This window comes from Eleutherodactylus coqui, chromosome 13 (genome assembly GCF_035609145.1).
Source record: "Eleutherodactylus coqui strain aEleCoq1 chromosome 13, aEleCoq1.hap1, whole genome shotgun sequence".
NCBI classification, from domain to species: Eukaryota; Metazoa; Chordata; class Amphibia; order Anura; family Eleutherodactylidae; genus Eleutherodactylus; species Eleutherodactylus coqui.
This window is the reverse complement of record NC_089849.1, coordinates 38,451,748-38,477,054: the sequence shown is the minus strand read 5'-3', so window position 1 is coordinate 38,477,054 and position 25,307 is coordinate 38,451,748. Positions and strand designations below refer to the sequence as shown.

The 25,307-nt window shown below is 45.5% G+C and overlaps 1 protein-coding gene across 2 annotated transcripts in view; it reads right to left on the bottom strand.

The window, feature by feature from the left end:
- Window positions 1-25,307, bottom strand: part of NBR1 (NBR1 autophagy cargo receptor) — a 63,710-nt gene that overhangs the window by 32,259 nt on the left and 6,144 nt on the right. The window contains exons 3-8 of one of the 2 annotated variants that reach the window (XM_066586813.1): window positions 22,580-22,642; window positions 21,529-21,547; window positions 17,375-17,397; window positions 15,695-15,901; window positions 6,270-6,338; window positions 1,289-1,363 (exon numbers count right to left, since the gene is read on the bottom strand). In XM_066586813.1, the coding sequence (XP_066442910.1) occupies window positions 1,289-1,363; window positions 6,270-6,338; window positions 15,695-15,901; window positions 17,375-17,397; window positions 21,529-21,547; window positions 22,580-22,642 (456 nt within the window). The remainder of the gene's footprint in view (window positions 1-1,288; window positions 1,364-6,269; window positions 6,339-15,694; window positions 15,902-17,374; window positions 17,398-21,528; window positions 21,548-22,579; window positions 22,643-25,307) is intronic. The other variant, XM_066586814.1, reaches the window with a different exon arrangement.

Here is a 25,307-nt window from a genome sequence, read left to right as displayed (position 1 = left end):
AAGTATTGAGTCTTACCCAGAAAAAATATGAGCTAGGAAGCTGTACATTGCAGGATGGACTTGTCTATTTGTCTATAGTCAACGGTGCAAAAAATCACCTACCTATGATTTTAATTTAGCTTTTTTTTTTTTGGTCCAAAGTGAACATGGCTGCATCTCCAAAGATGTTGAGTGTGGAAGAGCATAGGACCATCATCAAGTTCCTGTTCCTCCAAGGGAAAGGTGCAAAGCAGACCCATGATGAAATGTCGCAAACTTTGGGTGACAGCGGCCCTTCATATGCAACGTTGGGTTGTAAGTTTTAAAACTGGCCTTTTCGGTGTTGAAAGTGAGAAACCGAGCGGAAGGCCTGCATGCATGACATGATCATGGAGGACCGCCGAATATCAGCCTAAAGTATTGCTACATATCTGGGGATATCACGTGGGAGAGTTAGTGCCGTTATCCATAGTGACTTTGGGATGAGAAAGCTTACAGCCAAGTGAATCCCGAAACTTTAGACAACCAAACAGAACACTTGTGGAAACATCGGTGGCTGTGTTGGAGCATTTAGCAAGAAATGAGTCAGATTTCCTGGACAAACTGGTAACTGGTGAGGAGACATGGATCTGTTATGGTCCAGAGACAAAGGAACAGTCTAAGGAATGGAAGCACAGTGGTTCCCTCAGGCCAAAGAAGTTCCGCGTGCAAAGGTCAGTGCAGAAGCAAATGGCAACCATTTTTGGAGATAAGAAGGGAGTTCTGCTCGTGGACCTCCCAAAGGGTTCAACCATTAATGCAACACATTGCTGTTCGTTATTGACAAAGCTGAGACAAAATATTAAGGAAAAACATCAAGGAAAGCTCTCCCAAGTGTCATCCTGTTGCATGGCAGTGCCCAGTCACAGACTGCAGGTGCCAGGATTGCAAGAATGACCTCCTTAGGCTTTCAATTCACCTGACCTGGCTCCGTCTGAATACCATCTGTTCCCCGATCTCAAAAAACACCTAAAGGGACAACGGTTTTGGAGGCAACTAATGCTGCAGATGAGTGGTTTGACCAGCAGTCGGAAGAATTCTATTAGCAGGGACTTAAAAAGCTGCAGGAGAGAAGTCACAAGTGCATCCTGGGAGAATATGTAGAATATTTGGGCAGTTTCAGCTCAATTGTTTTCTGGGTAAGGCTCAGTACTTATCAGCACCCCTCGTATATGACACATGCTACCAACTCTCCTCAATATCTACCATAATAAATCTGAAAATGGTTTTAATGTTTAGAAAAATACATTAAAAACTAGGAAAAACTCACTCTGTCCATGTAGCTGGTGAACCAGTCCGGGGGAGCCTGAGGACACACAATGTCTGTGCTTGGGCTGTGCGGTCCCTGCAATGGAGAAGATAGATCAGAATAAAATGCCAACAATTTATATTTTACTAAGACGTGGGGAACATCCTACTGCAATTATTTTACGGGTATAGAAAGCTTTTATTTTTGTCCTATTTTTGAAAGTGAGGTCATGTTCCCATCCGCATCATGAGCCTGTGCTGCAGATTCCTGCAGTGCTAGCTTTCGGTTAGAAAGCAAGATTACGGCAACGGGTCTCATCAGGAGTCAATAGGGGTCTGATGGTCACCGCTGGTGTCCTTTGCATCGCAGATAAGGAACAGTGTCCTGATTTCTGTTTATAAGGAAAACCACCAATTAGAAGGCAGCTTTTCTGCAAGTTAACGTCTGGCCTTGGAACAATGGCTGGGAAATCACATAATGGTAGAGTTGGAAGGGACCTCCAGGGTCATCTGGTCCAACCCCCTGCTCAGTGCAGGATCACTAAATCATCCCAGGCAGATATTTGTCCAGCCTCTGTTTGAACACTTCCATGGAAGGAGAACTCACCACCTCCCATGGTAACCTGTTCCACTCATTGATCACCCACAGTCTAATTTGTGTCTCTTCCCTTTCAGTTTCATCCCATTGCTTCTAGTCTTTCCTTGTGCAGATGAGAATATACCAGCTAAGCGCTCCGAGAAGAAAACATGTGTATACAGAAGATTGCGCTTCCCCCTGTCTTCTTTAAACAGCGTGAGATTCATTTACACACTAATAAGCTGTTAAGTAGCTAATTAGCTTATGCAAAGTAAACGCTCAAAATGGTCACTCAAACTGCCGTTTGAGCGATCATCTTGCTGTGTAAATGAACACGATTATCGCTCAAAAGATGGAAGGGAGCGAATTTTGAGCGATAATCGTTGTGTCTAAATGGGCCTTTAAGAGCCATTAACATTTTATGCAAATAGATTGCTAAATCTTTCAATCTTTCAGTTGTTTGAAAGATTATCTTTGCGTGTAAAAGGGCCTTTAGTGACCATTTAACAGACGCCTTACTAACCTAGGGACAACAGAAGTCACTAAAGGCATTTTTTCACAGCCTTTGTTTAATGTAAAATGGAGCTTTTCATGGAGCATTTCATAAAACAGAAAAAAAGGTCTGAATGAGTCGTAAATTGGTGTAAACACAGATGATCTCAGTTAAGCAAACACCCATCAACAGGTCCTCCATGCATTAAAATAAAAAATCAGCAGTTACTAAGCACTTCCAGCTTCCCACTTGTCCTCCACCACCGGCTCTGGTCTCCACTGTCTGTTTACAGGCAGCTGTGACGTCCCATAAACCTGCTGTAGCAGCCAATGACAGGGCTCAGCCATGATCGTTGAACGCTGTCATTGGCTGCTGCAGCTTGTTTGTAGATGGGCTCAGCATGCAAAGTGACATCACAGAAGGACCAGAGCCGGCGGCAGAGGACGAACAGAGGATTGGGGAGAGGTGAGTAACTGCTGATTGTTTGATTTAATACGTTGGTGGGACCCACTGGACAGGTATTTCCGTAACTCAGACAACCCCTCTAACTAAACTCTAATATTCAAAAATGGTTTTCCCTTTCCATACATGGATAGCTTCTATAGGCAGATCCGAGGCATACATGACACACTGGAGAAGAGCCTGCTGCCCGGACCAGGCTGGACTGACTGCAGCTAATACTTGACAATTCTAATGGAGTGTTTGATTTCAATGTCTATGTAACGATGTATTCGTATCCTTGAAACAGTCCGTGTAAACGTGAAGACGAACTTACTAACGAACAGCTCAACATAAACTTGACTATAGCAGGGTTAAAATAAAAAAAATACAAAAACAAAAAGCAGACTTCAGCTCATCCATCCCCACTGATCCACCCAGCAGGATGTGTTTACAAGCTTCCCACACTGACTGCTGCAAGGCAATTACCGGAGAACACATAATTATGTCCATAACGACAAGTACAGTACTAGAAAACTAATGCACTAACTATTGCGCATGGTGAACGCAGAGAAGACAAAATTAAACAAATTTTAAAAAATCTGTATTACTGATCACCTCAAGAAAAATACATCAAAAAGTTGTATGTACCCAAAATTGTATATTTTGAAATGATTAAATTTAATGTGATCCTTCAGTTTTGAGACAAACTTCTCTCCCAGGATCGAAGGGTGGAGGCAATATATTACCCGCCTAATTCTAATTTCCAAAAGGCAAAAAACACCCATAAGTAATATAATATCCCCGAAAATATAATCTAAATACTTTATTATTCCAAATAGACAAATACATCGAATGATATTTAAAGTAAAGGGGGCAAATGGTGGTAGCGGCGAGATGCGACCAGCAGTCATGAATTAGTATCATATACACACTAAAACATCGGCCTGGATGCCCAACTTCCAAAAGCCAATGGGGAAATTAATAAGTCAGCACCATCAAAACTGTATTAAAAGTCTAACCTACCGCCACCCGACGCGTTTCGCCTTGCGGCGTCCTCTGAAGGAGCAGAAAAGCAGGACTATAGTGAGTTAGGGCTGAAATACACTTGCATTAAAAAAAACGGAAGTGTGTGGGAACCTCAAAAGGGGGCCAAAACCGGCACAACAGGGGAATAAAGGAGAAGATTACAGTACGGGTAATATATGCCCTTCACCCTCTCCTCCTATGACAAAACTCTGTCTGTAAACCAGGCGGTTGCTTTACGTATGGTAGATGTACATACATCACATCCACGACCCACTAAGGCGCCTTCACACTGCTGTTTTTCTCAAGCTTTTTTTCCACGCGATTTGGCAACGTGAACATCAATAGGACTTTCTAATGCTAAAACGTATCGCATCGAACATCACAAGGCATTAGAAAGTCCTACTGACTTTCGTGTTAAAAAAACGCAGCAAAATTGCGTGAAAAACAAGCTAGTGTGAAGACGTCCCCACTTTGTTTGTGGCTGGTAAAAGGAAAAATAGTAGGTTCCCATTTACACTTGTTCTAAACGTTTTGTTAAAAACCACATACAAAAGACAAACAAGAAGAACCTCGTAAACTCTGCGAAACACAAACGCTGAGATTATAAAGGCCCATTTAGACGGGATGAGTGTCGGGCAAACGATGGCCAACACTCGTCCCCGCACATACTCCCTCTTGTGCTGCTGTACAGGAGCTAGTATCCATGTCTAACAGCGGGGAGGCTGCAGGAGATTTCACTCTTCACACTCCCCTGCCCCTCTCCATTCACTTAAAGGGGTTGTCCCGCGCCGAAACGGGGGTTTTTTTTTTTCAACCCCCCCCCCCCCGTTCGGCGCGAGACAACCCCGATGCAGGGACCTAAAGAAAGCTTACCGGAGCGCTTACCTTAATCCCCGCGCTCCGGTGACTTCTATACTTACCGGTGAAGATGGCCGCCGGGATCCTCTTCCTCCGTGGACCGCAGCTCTTCTGTGCGGTCCATTGCCGATTCCAGCCTCCTGATTGGCTGGAATCGGCACGTGACGGGGCGGAGCTACACGGAGCCGGCATTCTGCACGAGCGGCTCCATTGAAGAGAGCAGAAGACCCGGACTGCGCAAGCGCGGCTAATTTGGCCATCGGAGGGCGAAAATTAGTCGGCTCCATGGGAACGAGGACGCTAGCAACGGAGCAGGTAAGTAAAAAACTTCTGTATGGCTCATAATTAATGCACAATGTACATTACAAAGTGCATTAATATGGCCATACAGAAGTGTATAGACCCACTTGCTGCCGCGGGACAACCCCTTTAACATAGCGGCTGTTCAATACTGAGCAGCTGCTATTGACACTGAGCGATCAGCTCATCACTCATGCAACATAAACGATGGAAGATGAGCTGATCGCTCAGTGTAAATAGCGGCCCTTCAGTACTGAACGGTCACAGTGTTATGTCAATGGAGAGGGGCAGGTCCACGGGAGCTAGTATGTGCGGGGACGAGTGTCGGCCATCGTTTGCCTGACACTCGTTCCATCTAAGTGGACCTTGAGAATGGAGCAAGACTGGCAGACAAAGGTTTTGCCATGAAGTAGATTAGTAAATCTAATAGAAAATGTGCAGACTGATCAATGAATAGCGACTGGGACTACTAGGAGAACGGAAATGATCAACATCATAATACGGGGCGTGGAGACACCCAAATCGAAAGAAAACGGTTCTGCAGAAGGTGAACCAATTTTGCATGGGTAAGGGAGAAAACCCGTTAGGCTATGTCACCCACATGAAGGTTATTTTGAATGCCGCCATCTTGGATTCAACTGCATTTCTTCCAATGGGAAGGTAGGTGTGTGATATATCAAATGGGCAGAGAATGTCACCAGAATAAGTGTTCACCTTAACAAAACGTTATTCGTTCTCCTGTTGACAGTGATTTTAGTTCATTACAGGCAATGTGAATGATAAGAGTTCTCTGAAGCAGAACATGTAGAGACCGTCTTATGTCAGGTGCAAGAAGTACACGTCATCACAGTAGATTTCAATCACCGCCACCCAACCAGCCCTTCCTTTACCCACAGTGCAGTTGGCAGACGTCATTCTAACTGTCTTAAACAGGTTCTGTTGCTGATCAATCAAAACCTGAGGACCATAAGCCAGTGTGATGAAGCATCAGCAATGGTTTTTGGTCATCCAGATTTTGATTGATTTGCCAGTTTGATGTATCACACACACCTTCCTATTGGAAAAATTAGTGTTGAATCAAAAAATGGAGGCGTTCAAAATGGCCGTCATTTTAGTCACATGGCTTAAGAGGTTTCTTCCTTGTATGCAAAATTGGATCACTGTCTGCCAAACCGTTTTCATTCTATATGGGTATTCTACACTTTTGAGACACCTTGCATAAGCTAACAAAGATGTGAGAGCAGCAGCTTAACAATGCTATATAATATATACTGTTCTATAACAAGACTTATGCGATCAGATACGCACTGTCTGAATGTAATTGATGAACCAGGCAGCCTGGATGCTCCCCCCTCCATCATTTTGGCAAAGTTCTTCCTACCAACAGTAAAAGAAAGGAAACGTCAGGGAAAATAGTGATAGAAAAAGGTTGAATACAATAACACAATAGAAGTCCGAAGACCTAAAAGCCAGAGGATCCAGCTGGTATATCTGTCACTTCTAGTAAACCTAGTAGTGATGGAACACGCTATCCTTCACATCTGCAATTCGACCCCACCAAGAAGCTTTCTGCAAACCAGTTTACACTTTAACCTAAAAAGCGACTTGGAAAATCTTAAATTCCCATGCCGGACAATTATGGCCAAGATGGCAATACCCATCTGTATGTGGTGACCAAGGTGGGCTGGGATTACGGAAACAGCTGAGCCGTCTGTTCCACGTCCTTAACTCCTATTCAGAACCAGTGTAGCAGTCAGTTTGGCCGTTTCCATAATTGAGGCTACCACATACAGATGGGTATTCCCATCGCAGCCATAATTGTCTAAAATGGGAACAACCCTTTAAATTCACAGAGAATGCAGCATTTTTTTGAATTAACTAATCTGCACAGTGTAGTATGGTAGTTACAAGCGGCGCGGGGAAACGGGATCCCTGGTGGCAGCGGCGCGGGGAAACGGGATCCCTGGTGGCAGCGGCGCGGAGAAACGGGATTCCTAGTGGCAGCGGCGCGGGGAAACGGGATCCCTGGTGGCAGCGGCGCGGGGAAACGGGATCCCTGGTGGTAGCACTGCAGGGAAACGAGATCCCTGGTGGTAGCACTGCGGGGAAACGAGATCCCTGGTGGTAGTGGTGTGGGGAAACGAGATCCCTGGTGGTAGTGGTGTGGGGAAACGAGATCCCTGGTGGTAGCGGTGTGGGGAAACGAGATCCCTGGTGGTAGTGGTGTGGGGAAACGAGATCCCTGGTGGTAGCGGTGTGGGGAAACGAGATCCCTGGTGGTAGCGGTGTGGGGAAAGCAGATCAATGAAATGATGAAGGGCACAGCGTTCTCCTGCTACATACATGCAAACCTGTTTAAGTTCAGAAATAAATTTTTTCCCGTATCTTCACTTATTTATCTTGAAATCATTCCTTCATCCTCCAGCAAGTTTACCTCTTGAGACCTGAAGGGCATGTTTACACGTGGCGGAAATGCGGCAGAATGTTCGCTGCCGAAATTTTGCTGCAAATTCCACATCCAAAATAGAGTTAATTGTGCGCACCAATTTCAGAAGACACAGCGCTCCCCTCCGAAGTCTTTGGCTGTCAGCGCCTCCTTCATCCTGTACCCAGCAGCCACTAGTGAGCGCAGCGCCGCTGGTCACTTCCGAATCGCCTGATCAGCGGCAGAATTGTTGAGCAATTTGCAGTGGATATTCCAAAGCATTTCTGCCGCGTGTAAATCTACCCTAAAGGGACTTCAAACATGGATTGTCTGTTCTAGCCCAGCAATTTCAATCAGTGGAGGTTTGACCCTGGGACCCTCGCTAATCAGTTCACTGAAGGGTCTGGCTAGTCTGACCTGGTGGCTGTGCCTGGTACTGCAGCTCAGCCCCATCTACTTTAGCATTATGGTTTATTACCAGGTACAGCTGCAGGGACAAAGTTGCGTTCCTGGCTTTGTAGCCTCTTCATGGTTCTGATCACCGGAAGTCCTAAGATCAGACCTCCACTGATAGGATATTGTGCCATTTGGCTAAAAAACCCTAATAAAGAATCAAGTGGACTGTCAGTAGTGATTGAGATACAGACTCGCCTTAAAGGGGTTGTCCCGCTGGACTGCTACTATACAACATGGCCATTTAAAGGGAACCTGTAATCATTTTTCAGTACATTAAACCAAGAACAGCAATAAATTAATCGGATTCAAAAATGTAGTTTGTTATTACTTCCTATTTCAGTACACCTGGAAAAATCGTCTTTATAAATGTGCGCTGCATGCAAATGATGGAGACCGGTCTGAACCATCTCTGCTGGATGGAGTGTTTCCCATTAAGCCGCTCTTCTGTTGCGATGCAGATGATGTACTAGACGTAATCCACAGAGCCATTCAAATCTCAGGCATGTGCCGCGAGTTCACGAACCGATGCATGGGAAAATCATCTGTTCCTTAGGTGGGCAGGTTCTGTCCGCGCATATGAAAGTCTGAAAACTTGTGTGATTTGCATCGCCACGTGGATGACGCCTCATACGTCATCCACATCACTGCAGCAGAGAAGTGCAGGTTATTGGGAAACACTACAGGCGGCAGAGACGGTCCGGCCCGCCAACCGGACTGGTTTCCATCGTTTGCATGAGACACAGAAAATTTATTAAGGTGATTTCTCCAGGTCTGCTTTAATGAAACGCAGCAAGAAGTTAAACTTCTGAAACGGATTAACTTCTTTACTATTCTATCGCTGTTTGCGGTTTAATAAGCGGAAAAGCGATGACAGCTTCCATTTAAACAGGACCTGTCATGAGATGGAATCAGCAAGGCTAGATGTAATGTTCTGTAGCTGCAGACCCACAGACTTTAGTCAGGAGGGGTGTCGTATCTCCTTAAGGAGAGCACTAAAAAAAAGGAGTGTGGTGACACCTAGGGGGTGAGTGGGTAGAGGGATGGCATAGTCTCTCCCAAAGGAGAACACCCAAAAGGGGTGTGGGGATACATAGGTGAGTGAGGAGACTTATAAGGCCATGCAAGCTCCTCTGGGTAATTTATGCAATATTCCTTATTTGCATATTCTTCCTTATACTTGCATTCTTTTGTCTGGACTGACTCTTCTTAGGTCCTGCTCCCTCAATGTGTCAAGAGGGAGGTCCCCACCGCTCACTCAGTCAAGTCTGACATTACCCATTCAGAGTGAGGACTGCCCACCTGACACACTGACTACCGGGAGCGATACCTATAAACAGGCATTCTGGACAAAGGAAAAAGGTATAAAAACAAACAAAAAGACAGGGACTGAGTCAGTGGGGCCGCAGCTACAGAGTCATGTTGCCAGCCAAGCTGATCCTATCTCATGCCAATCTGGTGCCATCCCGGGTAATCACCTGCTCAGACATCTCTGAGAGATACCGTGTTTCCTCGAAAATAAGACAGTGTCTTATATTAATTTTTGTTCAAAAAGGTTTAACTTTTTTACATGTATAGCTGCCTGGACACTATTTAAATTGACTTTTTAAATTAACTGTTAGCAGGGCTTAATTTTGGAGTAGGGCTTATATTTCAAGCATCCTCAAAAAGCCTAAAAAATCATTTTGCATCCTCAAAAATTCTGGAAAATCATGCTATGTCTTATTTTCAGGGAAACGGTATTTTACAGGCAATATTTTTTTATACAGAGCTACATATTAAAATCAGGGGAAAAAAACGCATGAAGCTGCATAATGTTGGGATGAAAGACGCCAAATCAAATATTTAGATTCCCCAATGTCTTATTGAGACCCCCGCACCCCGCAAGAAGTGTGAATTACAGTAAGCAATCTCTATATTCCATAAGGATGACTATAACAAGGCGTTCAGGACATTTATAGATTTCCAGCCTAAACACGTGATTTATGGTCAAAGATCGTGTTTACCCGGTGACAGGATGTTTGGAGTACAGTAAACATACAAGTACAGCACAGGGCACACGAATCATTCTCTGCTGACGACCTTAAAGAGGAACTACACTTTCCTCAAACTTTAGGCATGTCATAGAGACATGTCAGAAATTTTAATTAGTGGGGGTCTGGGTACCAAGACACCCCCTGATTGCTAAAATGAGAAGGCTGCAGCTCTCAACCGAGCGCTGTACCCCTACAGCTGCGTTAAGGCCCATTTAGACAACAATTATCGCTCAAAATTTGCTCAAAAGCTATCTTTTGAACGATAATCGTTGCGTCTAAACGCGTGGCCATCGTGCACTATTCGTTCATCGCTGATTTCTAGCCAGCTAGAAATCACAGATGACTCTCATCAGCGCCGAACTTGGATTTTCTCAGCAAGCAGCACTGATAGCATTCTTTCAGCTGGTATCCCGCTGGCAGTTCTCAGCAAGACACTAGCTGAAAGCTCCGAGAACAATGCAGCTGTTTGCATATACAAAACAGCTGCTTTGTTCTCTGAGCTATCACGGTGGTATTCCGCTCCGCCTGCATAACTTTTAAGTAGCTAATTAGCTACTTAGAGTTATGCAAAGATGATCTCTCAAAACTGTCACTCAAACTGTAGTTTCAGCGACTTTTGAGTGATCATCTATCAGTGTAAATAGGCCTTTATTTACTTTTTCAGCCATTATCAGCAGTTGCAGATGGGCTCATAGAAGTCTGCAGAATACATCTATAGACTTCTCGGCAGGTGAAGACAGACTCCTAGAACAGCAGAAGAGTAAGGCAAAATGTCCATGTGCGGAATCCGCACGGGTCAACTGTGCATAAGCTCCGCAATTCAAAGTGCCCATAGGAAAACATTGGCATCCGCAACTAAATTTAAGCATGCAGATTTGATTTATGGACCGTCTGATGCGGAAAACAAATTGCAGCATGCTCTATTTCAGTGTGGATTCTATGCGGACAAGCTCAATAGAAGTCAATGGGTGCGGGCGATCCAAGTGCGTCGGCAAATAGAATTGCGGATGCACTGCTGATCTGATGGTTAAAATTAATTAGGGAGGTGGGGTTGCAAATTTTTTTCCGCGATCTCCCATAAGCAATTAAAAATAGTTTCCGCAGGCCATCCGCTGCGGAAATCCGACCCAGCCGTGGATATGAGGCCTAATGAACACAGCCGAAAGGGCTCTGCAGCTCCTTCCTTTCAGCAATCAGTGAGGGTCTTGGCACGCAGACCCCCACCGAACAAAACTGCTGACATGTCAAAAGTTTTATGAAAGTGCAGTTACTCTTTAAGGCGGTCATACACATTACATGAATGTCGGCCAAACCCGTTGATTTCAGCAGAATGGGCCAACCACCTGATGTGAATAGGGGTGTCCTCACTATCCCCAAACAGCAGACATCAGGGGAATAAGGATTGGGCAAGTTGGATTTCAACATGCCAGATCCATTGATCCTGCAGGAGGTTAAGCAGATCTTAAGAGGTGTTTGCAGCAACTTCTTCCCCTCTTCCCATTGAAAGCACATCCACGCTCAGCCAAGTATACACGTGTACAAGTGGCTAAGAAGAATAGCGGTTGTCTAAGCTGGAAACTACCCAACGGTATATAGCCAGCTTTAGTAATGTCATATTTGCAATCAGAGAATAAACAAATCTCCTTTTAGACCGCAGTCACACAAACACTTCTGGTACAAGCTGTACTTTGCCTCCATGATAACAATCTATATGTACTTATTGGAAGGAAGGCTAACAGTCTGTTGACACAGATGGACTATGTGCAGATTACCTGGGGTACGCCCCCTGTGGGTAGAGCGCATATGAGCCACTTCAAAAAACACAGTTATCTTAAGTATTAGTGAGAAGTCCGGTGGGTCTACACAACATTCACTGACTGATAACGGTCTTTCAATAATTAACTAAACTAAAGTGATTCTACTGTTATTAGTTTAGCCATATTTATGACTTCAGCCCCATTTACACGCAAAGATGAGCGCTCAAAATGCGTTTGAAAGATCGGGAGAATGACAGTTTGAGAGATTATTTTGTATAAACTACTAATGGACACCAATGCCCATTAGTAGCTTATTAGCTTCATTTTCATGTAAATGAGGCTCCCTTCGCTGTATGCAGATAACAGCAGGTGGTCTGTTATCTGCATACAGCCTCTTTGTTCTCCCACGGGATTTGCGCTGAATACAATGTTATCAGCGCTCCCGTAGAGAATCACAGCATGCAGTCCCTGCCACCAGCTGTGCGTCCAACAGATGGATTTTAAACTCAACATAAAATCATCGTTCGGCCAAAAAGCAAACAATGGTAGCATTTCCACACAACAATTATCGCTCAAAAGACATATTGTGAGCGAATTTTGAGCAATAATCATCCCGTGTAAATGGGGCTTAACACATGTACCGCACTAACATAATCATCGGAAACAGATTTCATGGGTTGAAATTCTCCGCTGTAAGGTCTGTTAAGCTGGATGTGCCTGGGCTGTTGCCAAGCAAAAAATGGAGAAGGAAGTGAGCAAATACTCCAGTCTTAGGGAGGCGATACACAATATATGTAGATCAGCTGAACGTGCAGATTTTGGCAGGTCTGGATGATCATCTGCATGGCGGTGTTACGGCACCCCAGCCATGTTGGACAATCGGGCCCAGGGTGGCGTCGTGACATCAGCCCCAGCCCACGTAATCAGCATGGTAGCCATTGCTCAGTGTTATTTCAGCACTGGACACCGATCAGGGCGCTTCTCTGCCAGCTTACAGACTGATTGGTTGGCTGGGAGTGGGTGTACTCAGCCGGACAATCAGCGATAGTTAGTGTATATTTATTCTAGTTTCTCCTCTTAGAGGACGCCGGTTAAACTTCCAGTCTGATGGCATTTCTGGCCGAGTCGGAGCTTCTGGGTCCAATCTAGCTCCTGAATTCAGATAAGGTGAATAATTTTCTTGTGCCTTTGTGATTCTAATTATTGGTGGACATGTAGCTTGGGTCAAAGTCCAGGTCATCATCTAGGGAAAATCAGGATCACCCTAAGTTTCAGATGTGGGGCCGCCCTTATCAGTGTGATCACCCTACTTTTTGGCAGGGTTCTCTTTATTAGCAGGTTAGGGCTGGAATCTCTTATTCACCCAATTTACTTCTCTTTATGTAATATTTAGTGTTATCTGTGTTTCTACTTGCAGTCTAGATCTGTCCTTTAGGAACACTTCTATTATGTCCGGTTTAGATGAAGAGATAATTTACTGCATCCAGCTTGGACATAACAGGAGCCTTCCTGACTCTCCCCCAACGGCAGATGTTGGGGGAGATAATGACCTAGTAGTTGGATTTCAACTGCCCAATCCTTTTGCTCTTGGGAGAGAAGTAACATCTGGCAGCAGCTTTCTACCCTCTCTACATTCAGAACACATGCATGCGCGACCAAGCAGAGCATTTGTATGGGGGTCAGTAGAGATAGCTGTTGGCCAAAGGAGTTTTCAGGCAAAAGAATCTTATGTGTATGGGCAGCCTTATGCCCTTTTTACACTCTATGTGAATCAAACGATTCCTGTTTGCCCAAGCGAACAAAATGGGTGACGTCATCACCCGCTGATTCGCGCTCAGGACAGCATGTTTAGATTGCATGATTCTTGTTGAGAAGCGCACAATTCTAGTTCACTTATCTTCAGTGTTTAAAGTGTACAGCAGTGATTTTTTTCATACCGGCTGAAACTGGCGAATGAGAAGCGCACGATTCCCGTTAATTGTTGGCTCGCATTTAAACTGAACGATTATCGCTCAGTTTTGCTTGCTTGAAAGAATTTCCAAATGCTAATCGTTTCGTGTAAATGCAGCATTACTCATGTGAGGAACTGTATCGTCTTCAGAATACACTGCCAGGACATGTTGGAAGAATGGTTCGGTGCCCAGTAATGCTCATAGGGATTAAAGGGAACCTATCAGCAGAAAAATAGTTTTAAAGTGCTTCCACAGCGGTACGCAGCATGGCACAAGCGGGGCACACATGGTTGTGCACAAAAGGAGCCTCTCAGCTTCACTAGAAATTCTTTCTTTGACACTTGCGCACCCGGTTATCAAACATGCTGTCTCATGTCAAAGAGGTGGTGGCATGATTCCTTCTAGTTGGCGTGTCACAGCACAAACTTGGCCTCTCCTCCCACTCGTCACCTTCCCATGTATATTGACGTCAACGTTGGCAGCACTGAAATTTCCGTGCCTTGTGCTCCTCCGGCTAGGTCTTTCAGTGCTTGCACAGAGCACCGGTGAAGTAAACACCTCGCTCCAAGGCGCTTTAGCAGAGAAAACATGACCAGTGGGGTGCACAGCACGAACGCAAGATTTCAGCGCTACCAGCGCGGACGTCAATACACAGGGAAAGGCTATGAATGGGAAGAGAGGCCGGATTACTGCTGTGACGGGATGATGGCATCGGCTCTTTAACGCGAGATGGCGCATTTGCATACTGGGTGCGCAAACAGCAAAGTTAAAACTTTTAACAAAGCTTAAGGCTCCTTTTATCCAGGTGCCCACGAACACATACTAAAGCAATGTGTCTGTCAGCTAGGCATACGTCTATTGATGTATACCCCACCTACCGTGCAGGAATATATTTATACATGCGTCGTATATTGTACAGCTTGTTGCACTCCCATTTCTCACCTGCTCTCTTCACGCCTCCTCTGCTGTAATACTTTTATTAAGATATGTATTTGATTTCAATGAGATCTGATTAGCAGGCATGGCTTGGTGACATGGTTTCAACTGATCTTACTTATATCTGCTTGTGGGAAAGGCGGTCGACAATCAACAGGGTGACAATTTCAGCTATCACAGGGGTTGTCGCCCAACTTTTCTAGTACAGAACAGCAAATATGATACACAGATAGCAAAGTGGCAGCTGTGTGAAAACATGTATAGATTTACTATTCAGAGGCCTAAAAAGCAAAGCGTTAACATAGAGGTGATCTGTAATTAGTTGCCAGTTAGCCATTCCCAGACGACAATGTCAGAAAACATTTTATGTCCTTTAGGTCTCATCTCATGTCCGCGGGTGGACAGGCCGCGGATCGGACGGCATCCACTGACTTCAATGGAAGCCGTCCGTGAGGGATCCGTAGCAAAATAGAGCATGCTTCGATTTGTTTTACGGACTGCAAAACAAATCCGCAAACTTTAATTAAGCTGCGGACGCCCATGCATCCCTATGGGCAGCTTGAATTGCGGATTGTCAGCGCGGATTCCGCAATTCAAATCCGCCCGTGGACATGAGGCCTTAGACAGATACAGTATTTAGTCGTTAAATAGAACCAGTCACCTTGGAACAGCGCTATAAACGAAGTTATGATGCTGTTCAGGGAGGTGGTGGCGTGCCAGGAGATGCAATCTTCATACTCACCCGCTCCCTCGGTGTTCCATTCTTAAAATCATAAAAGGGAACACCACAGAAATGAGAGTATAGAAATTACAACCCCTGATGCCCCATCACCTCCCCGAACAGCATCATAACTTAAGTTTATAGCGCTGTTCCAAGGTGACCGGTTCCCTTTAAAGGTGTTTTCCGTGATCTCACAGTGGCGTCTTATCTTTAGGATAGGCCCTCAATGTCTAATAGATGCAAGTCTGTTCCCAGGACCCCCACAATCACAAATGACACCCATTGTAGCTAAGCCCATTCACTTGAATGGTCTGAGCTGCAGTAGCAGGCACACATCTGTTGACCTCACTAATGACTCACTAATGGCTTATCCAAAATGGCTCCAAACAAACTATAAGAACTTTGTAAAGTTATAAAATAGGTAGAATATGTATGCCATCATGGTGTAATTACCGTTGTCCCTGTGCAGATCTCCTCCGTTTCCCTTTCTGGTGCAGCTGATCTTGCAACCAAGGATTTAAGCATCTCCGGTATTTTCTCTTCTCTTATGGTCCCACAATCTGACGTCTCCAGAAGGTCGTGGTCCTCGACTGACTGGCTGGGCTCCTGTTGCTTCTCATACACGTTCATACGCAGGATTCCTCCCTGGTTTACTGCAATCTGACAGCAGAAAACATGTGATATGTACGCTCACACCTAGTAGTCCTATTACTATACAGGTATTTACAGGAACGCTACTAAAGGAGAACCAGCGGAATATATGTAAGGCCATCCAGTGCACTTAACGCATGGGAAGACAAACTAATCATCCGCACTATCAGTGCTGGAAGTTACAGGGCTAAAGCCCATGGAGGTCCTCCTGGCACTTGCCCTCTATGCGTCAGACTTGTTATAGGGACACTATGAGGACTCGGATCAACTTCCGCATGAAGAGATGCCGTAATTTAAGCACCCGGCGGGCGCATCTGCCGGAGCCCAGCTCTTTTTAAAATAGTCAGCTGGTGGCTTTTCATGTACCAGACCAGCAGCAGCGCAAGATCAAGAAGCAGGTGTGAAAAAATGCTGCAAAGTCAGAATTATTTCAAATCTAGAAGGTGTCTGATTGGTTCCAAATGTATTCAGCATCAGAAAATGAAACCAAACGGAGCCAATGTAATTAGGAACCACCTTCAGCATAAAGAAGAACATGGAGTCCTGGAAGTGATGATACAACCCCACGGAGCCGTCACCTCGTCATCATCATCCAGTCTGTCTGGGATTACATGAAGAGACAATAGTATGTGAGCGAGCTGACATCCACAGAAGATCTGTGGTTAGTTCTCCGAGATGTTTGGAACAACCTTCCTGCTGAGTTCCTTCAAAAACAGTGTGCAAAGGGACCTAGAAGAACTGATGCTGTTTTCAAGGTAAATCATGCTCACACCAAATATTCATTTGATTTAGATTTCTCTTTTCTTCTTTCACTTTGCATTTTCCTTTTCAACAATAAAGTATTAACACTTGTATTTTTGAAAGCTTTCTTAAGCCCCATTTACATGCAAAGATGATCACTCAAAATTAATTCAAAAGATAGGATGATTGACAGCTTGAGCAATCATTTTGCATAAGCTGCTAATAGGCTCTGATACCTATTAGAAGCTTATTGGCTTCATTTGCATGTAAATAAGCCACCCTGAGCTGTATGCAGAGATCAGCAGGTGGTCTGTTATCTGCATACAGCCCCTTTGTTCTGCCATGGGACTGCAGCTGCATACAATGTTATCAGCGCTCCTGTGGAGAAACACAGAGTGAGGTCCCTGCCATCAGCTCTCCAGCCGAACAATGGATTTTGAGTTGAACTAAAAATCATCCTTCGGACTGAAAAGCAAACAATAGGTAGTATTTACACGCAATGATCGTGACATCGTTTGAGTCATAATCGTTGTAAATGGGGCTTAACTTTGCAGCACTTTTTCCCCACTTGCATAAAACTTTTGCTCAGTACTGGACATAAGAACGCGGCTCAAAATGATAACTCGCAGATGCAGTGCAAAGTCTGCAAGCCCTGCAGTTATATCCTCAGAGCCGCTGTCAGGCAACCGTTGTGACGCAGATTGTATAACTAGTCAGCAAGATAAAAAAATAAGGCATTACCTTTAAAGCTTCCTCATATTCACCTGCAATAAAACATAGAATCAATAACTGCAGATTTATAGCATGAAGCGTTGGTGGCAATAATAAAAAACAAGGACCGGATGCCTTGTGTGATCACGTTATGGGGGGGGGGGGGGGGTCCTGCACAGAGAGCGAGGTCACTTTTAAAGTACAGCAATGGCTAAAATACATTGATGTGATCTTACTGGAGTCCCGCCTAGTTTTCCAATGCCAACCCATGCCTCCCTCGCCTCATGCTGCTTTTTGTGCCTCTGGGGCTGTATAATGATTACATTCTGTTTCACAACTCTGGAAAGCACCGGCTGATCAAGTGACACAGCAATACCAGGTACTGCAGTCAATAACACTGCTCATTCAGTAGGAAGCCGTCATTGAGAAATACATGTCTAAAGTTAGCTGGAAACATCTAGGAAGAAAGGAGACCCACAGAGTCTCTTATTTACCGTTTAAATCACTTTAAGAGGCTTTACCCCTTTAGGACCCGCCTACTGTGGGCCCTAAAGGGGTTTTCCAGGGAAATACTATTAATGACCTATGATCAGTATAGGTCATCAATAGTTGGCTGGGTCCCCGACCTATCCGCTGATCAGGCGTCCACTGTCAGCACCACTACATACAGGGGTACAGAGTGGAAGCTGCTGCTCCAACTACTGTCTAGTGGCCAGAGTTTGTAACTGCAGGCACAACTCTCATTGATTTTAATGTGTAGCAGCAATGACGGCGGGCACCTAATCAGCTGGGGTCCTGAGCAGTGAACCCCACTATTGAGGACCCATCCTGAAAAGTCATCAATATTATTTCTGTGGAAAACCCTTCTAAGTGACCTTTCAAAAAAAGCGTAATATTTCCGCAATATGAAACTAAAATCCGCATGTATACATTTGGATTATGGCATGGGAATCCACAGCTGCAGATAAAGCTGTATCTTTGGGTGTATATTATAAAGATACTTAGCTTGTGTGAAAGGTCACTATAGGGTATTCCGGAACTTTAATGTTGAAGGTTTATCCTTAGCATAGGCAATCAATATCAGATTGGTGGGGTCCGACTTCTGACACCTCTATCAATAGATTGAAGGGGCCACAGCACTTGGGAGAGTACTGCGGCCTCACTGTTGTTTACAAGGCATAGCTCCATACATTTATTAGTGGCTGTACCTGGTATTGCATCTCTGTGCAGCTCAGTCACATTCAAGTGCTCAAAAGGGTTGCCCAAGTTAGTTTTTTTTTTTTAAATTCCTGCTCCCCATGCCTAAAAATAATAGAAGAAAGTCTATGCAGGAGTATATCCGCACCTCCTTTCGCGCCCAGCAGCTCCAGCGTCACATCCTCCGGTCTCGTCTATAAGTCACATTTTTCCATCTCTGCTCCCCTCATCTGACTGCCTAGCACACTCTGGAGATCTCCTTTGCCACCTAACCATCATACAAGGCGCTGGAATGCAGTTATCAGTCACCATCTTCATGGTGAGAATTTTTTTTTTAGCTTTCACTTTCAAATCAATCCCATGATGCATTAGCACAGCACTATATAGAGACTGTGCCATTTCTACCTGCTAGAGGGTCCGTTTAATTATCATTCCCTTCTATATTAACCTAAATAAGTTACAGGCCCATAAATATGCAGTTAGGGGGGCGAGCTGTGATCTCCTCTATTATAACTGTGTGACAGGAGATGTGTGATCATCATCAGTAACTGTGATAGGAATGTCTGTGTCCCCCTGTAGGAAGGGTATATAGTACTACCTGTATGACACAGACTGAGAAAATGACTAGAAACTGAACACATAAACCCAAGTAAATTTAAACTTGTCAGAATTGAGATCACATGACCATCTGAGAAAAAAAAAAAAAGAGGCTGGGAGTTTCAGACAGAAATAACTAACTAAAGGTAACACTAACCCACTTATATGTAGTGGGGGGCTAGTCACATAATGGATGAAAAATAAAATCAAAGGAGGGGCCCTTTAACCGTTTACTGTACGGAGGTTTTCCACTTTTCTCTTACAATGTTTGATAACTCTCTTGAACATGTTTTATACGGTACTTAACAACCGGAGAGTCAAGTGTTTATTTAAGTCTCCAACCAACAGCGGACAGGGCTTCAAGTGACATGTTTTACCTGAAGGACAGGTTTAACTTCTGCTACCTCTCTGCACATGGAAAGTCAATAAAGTGGTGATCCAAGACCCAAAACTTATCAACTATAAGCCGAACTGGGTCTGAAACAAAAGGCCCCCACTGATCCTGTCCCCTGGTGTCAATGGATTGGCAGATGATCATGCACTCTGCCTCTCCATTCAAAGTCTAAGGGTGCAGCCATATGTTTACATGACAGATACAGGAACCCCATGAATGGTGGGAATGCTAGTGGCGAGACCCCCTTTTATTAGATACTTATCACCTATCCTAGGAGTAGATAAGAGTTGATTCTGGAACTATTCATTTAAAGGGGTTTTCCAGTTTCTGGACAACATCCCTTCAATAGCACTCACTGCAGTGAAATAAGAAACATCCAGCGTCCTGCTGTGATCCCGGCATTTAGTGCGAGAGCTGACGGCACCATCAGAGTCTGCAGCGTCACGTTCCTGGACTCCTGGTATCGTGCAGCTCAGGACGTGAGTGCTGATGCCAGGAAAATATACAGCACTGCAGCCGATTGGCTGCAGCGGTCACCTGACTTCTGGTGACGTCATCTGTCACAACAAACACTGGGACCACAGCGGGGCTGCAGAATTGGATCCTGGCTTCAATGGAGGACTAATTACTGATCAGTTTTACTACACAGAACATCCTATATAAAAGGACTCTTACATGCAGATTTTGCTGCAAATTCAACCCCTATACCTTGAAGAAGTACAATCCTTTGTGAAAGCCTGTAGCATTGCTGCAACATAATCAGTATGCTGAGGATTTACAATTCTGCAGAATGGTTGTTTTTCCAGGCAGAATTTTTCTGCTACATGTGGATTGTGTTTTCAAAACCCCAAACACGTGTATTCTACTGTAATGTGTTGTGCCGAATCCACCCATCTTAGGCCTCCTTCCCACGGACGGATTTCCGCCGCGTAATACGCGGCGAAAATCCGCTGCGTTGCCCGCAGCTATTAGGTTCTATTGAACCTAATAGCTCAATGCTCACGGTGCGGAATTGCGCACCATAAAATCACCTGACCTCACCCGCGGCATGCTCTATTTGCCGCGGGTGTACGCGCGGACGGCTTCCATTGCAGTCAATGGAAGCCGTCCGTCACGCTATCTTCCGCTGTAGCACAGCGGAAGATAGCGTGAAACCGCTTCCCTGCCTGCCGCGTCATATGACACTGCCGGCCGCATCATGTGACGCTGTGGGCGTGTCATGTGACGTAGCCAGTGTGTCACACGACGCTGCGGCGCGTCACGCCGAATCGTCATGCGGGACGTAGGACGCCGGATCCGCAGGTAAGTATTGGGGTCTCTGGGGGGCGTGTGCTGTGTGCAGCCGGCCTAAGAGTGCATAAAAACTTTAAAAAAGGTGCTTTGGGATTACAGGAGTGGCTGGTCAAACCACAAACTTCACTTTTTTCTTAAAGCTTTTGCCTAGGCCTCCCGCACACGGGCGGGTCAGACCCCGCGTACGGGATTCCTGAAGCGGGGTTCGAACCAGTGCCCAGCCGGTAACTCCTGCGTACTTGTCAACCGTCTTTCTTTCTCTGCTGCGGATGTGCCGCCTGGCTTTTGTCATGCTTGCGCAGCAGGCGCCGGCGCTGACGCTCATCCCGCGATACTTCTGCAGTGCTCACTGTGGAAGTGCCGCGAGACGGACGGCTTCTATTGATTTCAAAGGAAGTAGTCTGTGCATAGCCCACACAGAATTACAGCATGCCGCGCTTTCTACTCTGCGAGTGGAAAAAAAAAAAAAATCGCAATCGATTTTCTGCTCATGGAGATGAAGTCCCGTATTTCCATAGCATGCTATGGGGCAGTATTGGCTGCAGGGTTTGGAGGCGGATGCCCACCGTGGACTCCGCAATGCAAATCCATACATGTGCAGGGGGCCTTAGGATGATGATTATAGCAACGAAAACAACTAAACAAGGTGCAACCACAGAAGGGGAGACAGTGAAGAGCATCGTAAACCTTTATATAGACTTACCTTGGCTATTCACATATACCTGCAATGAGAGATGCACAGAATTACTGACAAGGTTACAACTAAACTTAGACCCCATCATTAACGGGGTAGTCTGGGGAGAAACAGATTAAACTGAAATCTGCTCAATGCTATATAAAAAGGTGAAAAAAAGTCATACTCGCCTCACCCGATCTCCGAAGCTCCTGTTCCAATGGTGCCCAGTCCCTCATTGCACTCTTCTTCTGGCTTCCGTAATGATGTTCCATCACAGGGTCATGTGACAATTGCAGCTAATTACTGGCTGATCCTGAGTTACATACAGCCAGTAATTGGCTGCCGCGATCACATGACCCTGTGATGGAACATCATTGCTGAACACAGAAGAAAAGTGCAACGTGGTGTTGGGCATCCGAATAGGTGCGGCTGGGGATCAATTGGGTTAGGTGAACAGGACTGTTTTTTTTCTCCTCAGACTACCCCTTTAATAAACGTACCACAGCTCAAGAAGCGAGCCTTGGGTACAACAACCTTATTCCTAATGCTCTGTTCACTGCAAGGAAAAATAGATGTCTTACTTCCCCACAATAAACTAGGGAGGTTTTCAGGCTACATACAGGAGGTAATGGTAGACCAAGCGTTACGTGATATTACAGTTTCAATAAGTAAAAGTTATTAAAGGGGTTTTACAGAACTAAGATATCGATGACCTATCCCCAGGAGAAGTCATCAATCACAGATCAGTGGGGATCCGCTGTTTGGGACCCCCACCAATCAGCTGCTTAAAGACGACACAGCCCTCAAGTGAGCGCTGAGCCCCCTCTCACGCATGTGACATCACATGCATCAAGTGAATGGGCCTCGGAGTGATGTACGGGCTCCATAGCAAGTCTATAGACTCTGTACACCACTCCCATAACAACAGCCGAAAAGGGGCAATGATTAGCTGGGTGCTTCTGCTTAATCAGTGGGCGTCTCAGCACCTGGACCACCAATGGTCAAAACTTCTGACAGTCACACTGAAATGTACATATTTTACTGCACGAATGAAGTTAGACTTAAGCGAATGTCTTACCTCTTCATTATCCTCATCTATGTACTTCAACTGTATCTCACTCAGGTCAAAAGACACCTGGACCTGCAGAAGGCAACGAGAAGAGGTCTGCTACATGGAAAACTTATTTGAGAAGTGCAGAAAAAAAAACCAAGTAACTGCTGCTAGACAATAATTCCATATACGCAGGCAGATCATCTTGTGCTGTCAGTAAGGTTACATGCGCACCACGCCAACTGCTGAATGGGGACGACTACGATTATTTAGGAGTATCTTTACACAGTATTTATCAATAAATATTACTTTCCAGATAATGTGTCAATTCTTAAACAGAAGCCGGCCTGCTACACAGACGCGGTGACTATGCCAGAAAAAAAAATATAGACTACTGGTGGAAAAATAGCAAAAAAGAAAAAAAAAAACAACAAAAAAAAAACAGTTCCATAAGAGACAGCATATAGTTGACATTCAGTTGCATCTCCTTGGGCTGCTACTGTGCTAAAATGGGGTACAGCATGTAAGGCTTTAAGTGTCTAAGCTTTAAAGGGGTTGTCCCGCGCCGAAACGTTTTTTTTTTTTTATTCAATAGGCCCCCCGTTCGGCGTGAGACAAACCCAATGCATGTGTTAAAAAAAAAAAACGTTTAGTACTTACCCGAATCCCCACGCTGCGGCGACTTCTTCCTTACCTTAGTAAGATGGCCGCCGGGATCTTCACCCACGATGCACCGCGGGTCTTCTCCCATGGTGCACCGTGGGCTCTGTGCGGTCCATTGCCGTTTCCAGCCTCCTGAGTGGCTGGAATCGGCACACATGACGGGGCGGAGCTACGAGGAGCAGCTCTCCGGCACGAGCGGCCCCATTCACCAGGTAAGGCCTCGTTCACACGATCGACAGGGCATCGCCAAGAGAAAATCGCAGCGATATCACATCGCTAGCAGTTTTTGCGCTACAAAGTTGCATGTGGTGCTACAAAGTCACACAACTTTATAGCACCACATGCGAGGATTTTCAGCTTGAAATATTAGCCCTACCCTGAAAATAAGCCCTAGCTGCAGGGAAAAAAAAGGAGTATACTAGAAGCGCTGTCCAGGGCTCCGCTGCATCTTCTCCATGACACGGTTTTTCATCTCTTCTGGCTGGCGAATGGAAAATCCCCACTTAGCCAATCAGAGCCAGCGCTCAATAAATGGCTGTGATTAGTTCATTGAGCACTGGCTGTGACTGACTAAGCGTTAGCCAATCGGAGGCAGCGCTTTCAGGGGTCGGGGATTTTTCAATCCCCAGCCAGAAGAGATGAAGAATAGTGCGGCCGGGCTGACAGCGCTTCTAAGGTGATGTAGCCTCTTTTTCCCCTGCAGCTAGGGCTTGGGTTATAGCTTTAATAGTAAGATTTCCTACTGTCAAAGTTGCATTGCACTGCACAAAAAACATGTTTTTGTGCGATGCAACAGAGAAGATGGCTCCATAGGGAAACATGGGCTACAAAACCTCATGAGTCGCAGGCATATCGCCGGACCCGTGAGGTTTTTGTGTCGGGATGTTGCATGCTACATAACATTGCAGGTGTGAATCAACCCATAGGAAAGCAGGGGCTGAACGTGATATGTAGCACTACGACAAAATCGAGCGACTTGGCGCCCATGTGAACGAGGCCTACAAGGGGTATTCCCATTTTGGCTTTTCATGGCCGAAATGGCAAAAACCAGAAAGCTCTGTGCCGACCACCTGTCAGTGACAGCTGAGCGCTTCAGTCCATTGCTGTTTCCGTAACTCTCATTGAAGAGAATGGAAGCTAAGGAAGCAGTGTAGACCAGCCGCACTTGTCCATCTCCATCCTCCTGACCGCCTCATAGAGTGCGAGAAACACCCTTCAAAAGTGTCTGTTTGTCCAGTTTCCATCGGGATTAGAGATGAGCGAGCGTACTCGGAAAAGCACTACTCGCTCGAGTAATTTGCTTTATCCGAGTATCGCTGTGCTCGTCCCTGAAGATTCGGGTGCCGGCACGGAGCGGGGAGCTGCAGGGGAGAGCGGGGAGGAACGGAGGGGAGATCTTTCTCTCCCGCCCGCTCTCCCCTGCGACTCACCTGTCAGCCGCAGTGGCACCCGAATCTTCAGGGACGAGCACAGCGATACTCGGATAAAGCACATTACTCGAGCGAGTAGTGCTTTTCCGAGTACGCTCGCTCATCTCTAATCGGGATCCAATTCTCTTTTCAACAAATGGAGACAGTTCCTTTTTTCTGTGCTTTTCAGTAAGAGGATCCCGATGAATCCGTGTTTGTACACAAGTCTATGGCGCAGGATGTTACAGAAGAAGCTTCCTGTTATACCATCCTGTTTCAAGTTTTCTTTTTTACATGGCTTAATGTCCACATGTGGATTTGATTTGCGGAGTGGCACCCGCAACGGAGTGGATTGTAAGCTCCCATAGAGATGAATGCAGCACATCCGCACGTGATCCGCGTGATTTATTATCCGTGCGTGGCACCCGCAAGTCATTTAAAATCAAATCTGTAGGACTTAAATGAAATGCGGATGCCCAATGCTTCTCTATGGGCGGCTAGAGCTGCGGATTTAATAAAGAAAATCCGCCCGTGGGCATTGGGCATTAGGTCGTGTTCAGATGGCCATCTACGAGTCGTACCCAACAAGTCGTTGGACAGTCCAGACTCTTACCTGCATGCTGTCTGATCTACGGGTACCGTGCACATCGCATGTCCTATACTCCGCACTCCAGAGAAGAATA